The sequence below is a fragment of the Loa loa genome (genome assembly GCF_000183805.2).
Source record: "Loa loa unplaced genomic scaffold supercont3.18, whole genome shotgun sequence".
NCBI classification, from domain to species: Eukaryota; Metazoa; Nematoda; class Chromadorea; order Rhabditida; family Onchocercidae; genus Loa; species Loa loa.
Genome location: NW_018108198.1, coordinates 164,196 through 168,291, shown reverse-complemented (window position 1 = coordinate 168,291; position 4,096 = coordinate 164,196). Strand labels below are relative to the sequence as shown.

Below are 4,096 nucleotides of genomic sequence, written 5' to 3'. Positions count from 1 at the left end.
CGAGGTATAATATTTCCATCGCAGTTTAACAGTTACCATGGCGATTCTTCCAGTCACTACCGTTATTGTAGTGAGAAAAAATATTGTAAAGCTCTCAATAATGGCCAGAGACAGAATAAAGCAATATGGATGCTTAATTTTACAATGAAAGCCCAACGCGTAAACAATGTCACGCATGCGAGATTCCTTTTTTCATAGAAGGGGCGGGCCGAATGATATGCAGATTTATTTATTGCTCATGAATCCACAAACGACTGCATACACTTAGAATACTGTTACGTTGAAATAGACCACGCATTTCATAAAATTCGTAACTGTTGCACTTTAACAAGTTGGTTATCACGTCGCAGTTAAATTTATAGAAAGGACAACAGAACTCATGAAAGTTTATCTTTTTTTTATCATTAATTTCGTTGTATACAATTGTCTTAAAATAGCGACTGAAACAGAATCTTAACGGAGTAAAGACTATCACTGTTTTTCAAAAATTAGTTCAATCAGCATGAGGTCGTTATCTACAAAAACAACTGCTACAGCGACTGGCAAATTTCAGATCAGTTGTTTGGACGAAATTTTATCTGCACTTCTAGATAAACAGCTTTCTACAAAATCGCTTTACGAAGAAAATAACTAGAAAAGTCTAAAAAGTGATGTATTCGTACAACTTTCCGGACCATGGAACTTGCTAATCCAGGATTCAGAACACTCGTCCCGATTCTATTGGTTCCTGGAATGAAAGAGTTGAAAATTTTCCGTCCATGAAAAAAAAAAAGCTAATAAATAAGATATACAAAATGAGCAACGCTTAAAACAAGAAAAGCCCAACAGTAACAAAAATATTAAGGGAAAGGTTGCGGAAACAGACTGAGGGATTATTTATAAATAAAAGTATATAAGACAAAACGTCATTAGGTTAAAGTTGGTGTGATTTAAGAAGATGAGAATAACCTATCGTAAATTAAGAGAGTGGGAATAAGTTTGGCTAATATGGATAAATAAGCCTGAGTAAAAATGCATTCTTTATCCCTGTTCATCTTAGCGAAGCGTCTTCAGAATGCAGTACCGATCAAAGTACCTGGATTATGGAAAGTTCAGGTCATTACTTATCCTTTATCCTTAAAATTTTTTTGCCAAAAGATGTGCTAAAGTTGGAAACAAGAACAGAGACAAGAAAACTGGTTAGAAAATGGTTTAAGCTTTAAAAATCGATAGAATTCTGAACTGCACATTTTGGAACTTAATCAAAGACCAGCAAAAGAATCTGATCATAGTAACATGAAAAATTGTAGAAAACTTTAATATATATGATGATGATTTCAACCTAAAAGCATTTAGAAAGTTAGAAAGTTGAGGATAAGTTACTGAAAATCTACAGAACTAAAGTTATTGCCATACATCGTTTTGAGCATCTTGCAGACGCCAAGTATAGGTATCGCAAATCCAGTGAAATGAAAGAGCGACATGATTATAAACCACATGTATTTGTTATCGGTCACCGGTAGATACTGAAAAGACAACAAAAAAGTCAAATTTATAAAAACCAAAAATTTATACGTATATATAGTAAGTGGAGTAACAGGTTTAGTTTTCCAATTAACAAGATAATTTCAGTACACCTAAGATGACCGAAACGAAGAAGTGTAGAGCTTTCTCGAAGAAGCCATTATCTTAAGGAAAGGTCAGGTCATATAAGCATATTCAGTGCTATATATACACATATATATATATATATATTTTTTTTTTTAAGAGGAAGCAAGATTAGATGTAGATTTCCAAGTTATATGAGACATACAACCACGTGTCCTTGAATGAAAAAACGGCTCAGTAGAGACATAACGTATAAAAAATGCAAACATATAAATAAAGTTGAACTTACATAAAGTGACCACCCCGGGAACTTCGGATGTCTGGTTGTCTGTGGTCCCAACATCATTGGAAGCGGCCAATTCTTGCGACCTGGTGGCTTCAAACTATAGTGACGCACAGATGCTTGAACCAAATTTAGTACGTATCTATTCATAATGCCGCTACAGTAACAGTCTGCAAAGGGTAAACAAGCAATTAATACTCGAAGTCTCAATTGGATAAAAAAAATATAACCGTGTGTGGGTGATAAACTCCCCTATTCCTTCCCAAATAAAAAGTCAATATTAGCTTATCAGAAGTGTAGGGTAAGAGTTGTGATCTAGAAGATAATGACATTTGTTAACCAGTGAAAAACAAACAAACTACACTACAAAAGTTTAACCATCCAACAAGAATACTCCGTTTCTAGGGAACAGATCTGTGGTATGTAATAGAATAAATGACATCCACACGCAATAATCTTACTACAAGTAAATAAAACAACCCCTTAACTGGAAAGTGTGAGCCGTATCTCAACCGCTCCAACTAATAACTTCTCTACCTTTCAGCAACCACAACCACAGTTGCTCTCCAGAAATCTCAGACCATCAATGCAATGAAAAATGGACACAATGCAATGAATGGGTCCCGCGCCGAGAAAGGACAATTTAGGGAAATTGAATGTATTGTTGAACGGTACGGGAACATATCAATTAATAGCTAAGCTGCCAATCTACTCATTAACATACATTAAAGTGATCCTAATTAATGGAATGGCTACTGAGCTAAGTCTATGATGTTTCCCATTGCGTTAACACATTACTACCATTGTTCTCAAAATATGAATCAGTTAAAGCACATATATTCTCGTGGTCAAATTAAACTAATTACAAGCGTTGTAAAAGTGGATTAGCCAATAAGCCAAACCTTTTCTCAAAAATCTGTAAGCCGAAGTTTTATATATGCTTCCCCGATATATTTCAATACAGTTCTAATACAGTTACATTTGACACAAAAACACTGCAACCACGTGCTTCCGTAGGAACTATGGCCAGTTTATATCAACGTCCAGCGACCACTTCTACCCATAAGTTTTCTGTTATTCGATACTCCTTTCTACAGTACTGTTGTGTCTCCTTCACGACTAGACGATGATTAATCATAACTTGCATCCTCCTGCATACACCGCTATTTCCAGTCATGTAAGAGGGTAAGCAGAGCATCTCCCAGGTAGCTCCCTGGCGGACGAGATCTCTTCAGTGTTGTCTGTTACCCTATTGCGAGGTGGTCATTGTTTACATTTAGTATTATGAAGGGACTCGAAGCTGTCAGCAGTCAGCATCTCCTACAGGTAGGTATTCTCACTGTGTTTTATAAACCATGCAATACTGATACATTCAAGGTATGACGAACAACCAGAAATCATACTTCCTTTGAGAAGATTCTTTCTTTCACATTAGACTGATTGCCTGGAATTTTAGCTACGATGCAGTTTCCGGATGGTCCCACCATTAGGTTGGTACTCACTTTTAAAATTCCCAAACATCGTTGCTTACATACCACAAAACGTTTTGCAATTATCTTCCAAAATATGTGAAATATAAAATCATTTCAGGTTATGATTTTCATTTCGTGTGGCACTCAAAACTCCGAGACAGTTCATATGTAAAAGAAATTTTTGAATGCATGTCCATCAGTCTTCCAGACGATTCTTCCTCATCATCGTTATCATTTGCATGATCATTCCTCTACGGAAAGCAGATTTATGGACCGAAACAAAACGAATGAGCGACTTGCAACAGGTTTTCCGAGTTTCCAAGTTGAAAACGGCTGCCATATCTTTTTAACATCATTCTAAGACCAGAAGATGAATGAAGAGAAGCGCATTTCATTTTATAATTGAAAAACTTGAAAAACTCATATGTTTAATTTATCATCCAAACATTCTTCATTTATATTTTCCGTTTTACAGTGGCGTACTTTATGCGCTCGATATACAGTTGCACTAGCTTATATGAAAGACTCAAATGCGCGCATCACAGTTTTTGCCCCAATTAATGACGTCTTTATCTACAATCCAGATATCCGTGCTTTTAGTCAAAAAGAAGTCCTGAGTCATATAGGTTAGTTTGGCAGTAAAAATGGAATTTGTTTAAATTAATATCGTTTCCTCCGTTTTTCTAATTTGAATTTAATTAAACTTAAAGTTTTTTAAAAATTAAACTTAAAAAACTTAAAATTTAATTAAACC

General features: G+C 35.3%; 2 protein-coding genes across 2 annotated transcripts; one reads left to right on the top strand and one right to left on the bottom strand.

The window, feature by feature from the left end:
- Window positions 1-211: 211 nt before the first annotated feature.
- Window positions 212-2,414, bottom strand: LOAG_16766 (hypothetical protein). The gene is made up of 4 exons (XM_020449420.1): window positions 2,359-2,414; window positions 1,877-2,040; window positions 1,396-1,505; window positions 212-727 (listed from the first exon to the last, which is right to left on the bottom strand). The coding sequence occupies exons 2-4, from the start codon at window positions 2,018-2,020 to the stop codon at window positions 718-720; spliced, it is 264 nt and encodes an 87-aa protein (XP_020307044.1). The 5' UTR covers window positions 2,021-2,040; window positions 2,359-2,414; the 3' UTR covers window positions 212-717.
- A 917-nt stretch (window positions 2,415-3,331) lies between these two features.
- Window positions 3,332-3,968, top strand: LOAG_13217 (hypothetical protein; the record flags this gene model as incomplete). The annotated part of the gene is made up of 3 exons (XM_020448659.1): window positions 3,332-3,360; window positions 3,551-3,647; window positions 3,818-3,968. Coding segments are annotated over 3 exons (276 nt in total), but the record flags the coding sequence as incomplete, so codon positions are not given.
- Between the last annotated feature and the right edge of the window lie 128 nt (window positions 3,969-4,096).

Bases quoted from the DNA above. Each gene is read 5' to 3' on its own strand.
- LOAG_16766 (XM_020449420.1), bottom strand. From the start codon at position 2,020: ATGAATAGATACGTACTAAATTTGGTTCAAGCATCTGTGCGTCACTAT. The intron at 1,506-1,876 runs GTAAGTTCAACT...TTGTCTTTTCAG, and splicing joins TCCCGGGGTGGTCACTTTAT to TATCTACCGGTGACCGATAA.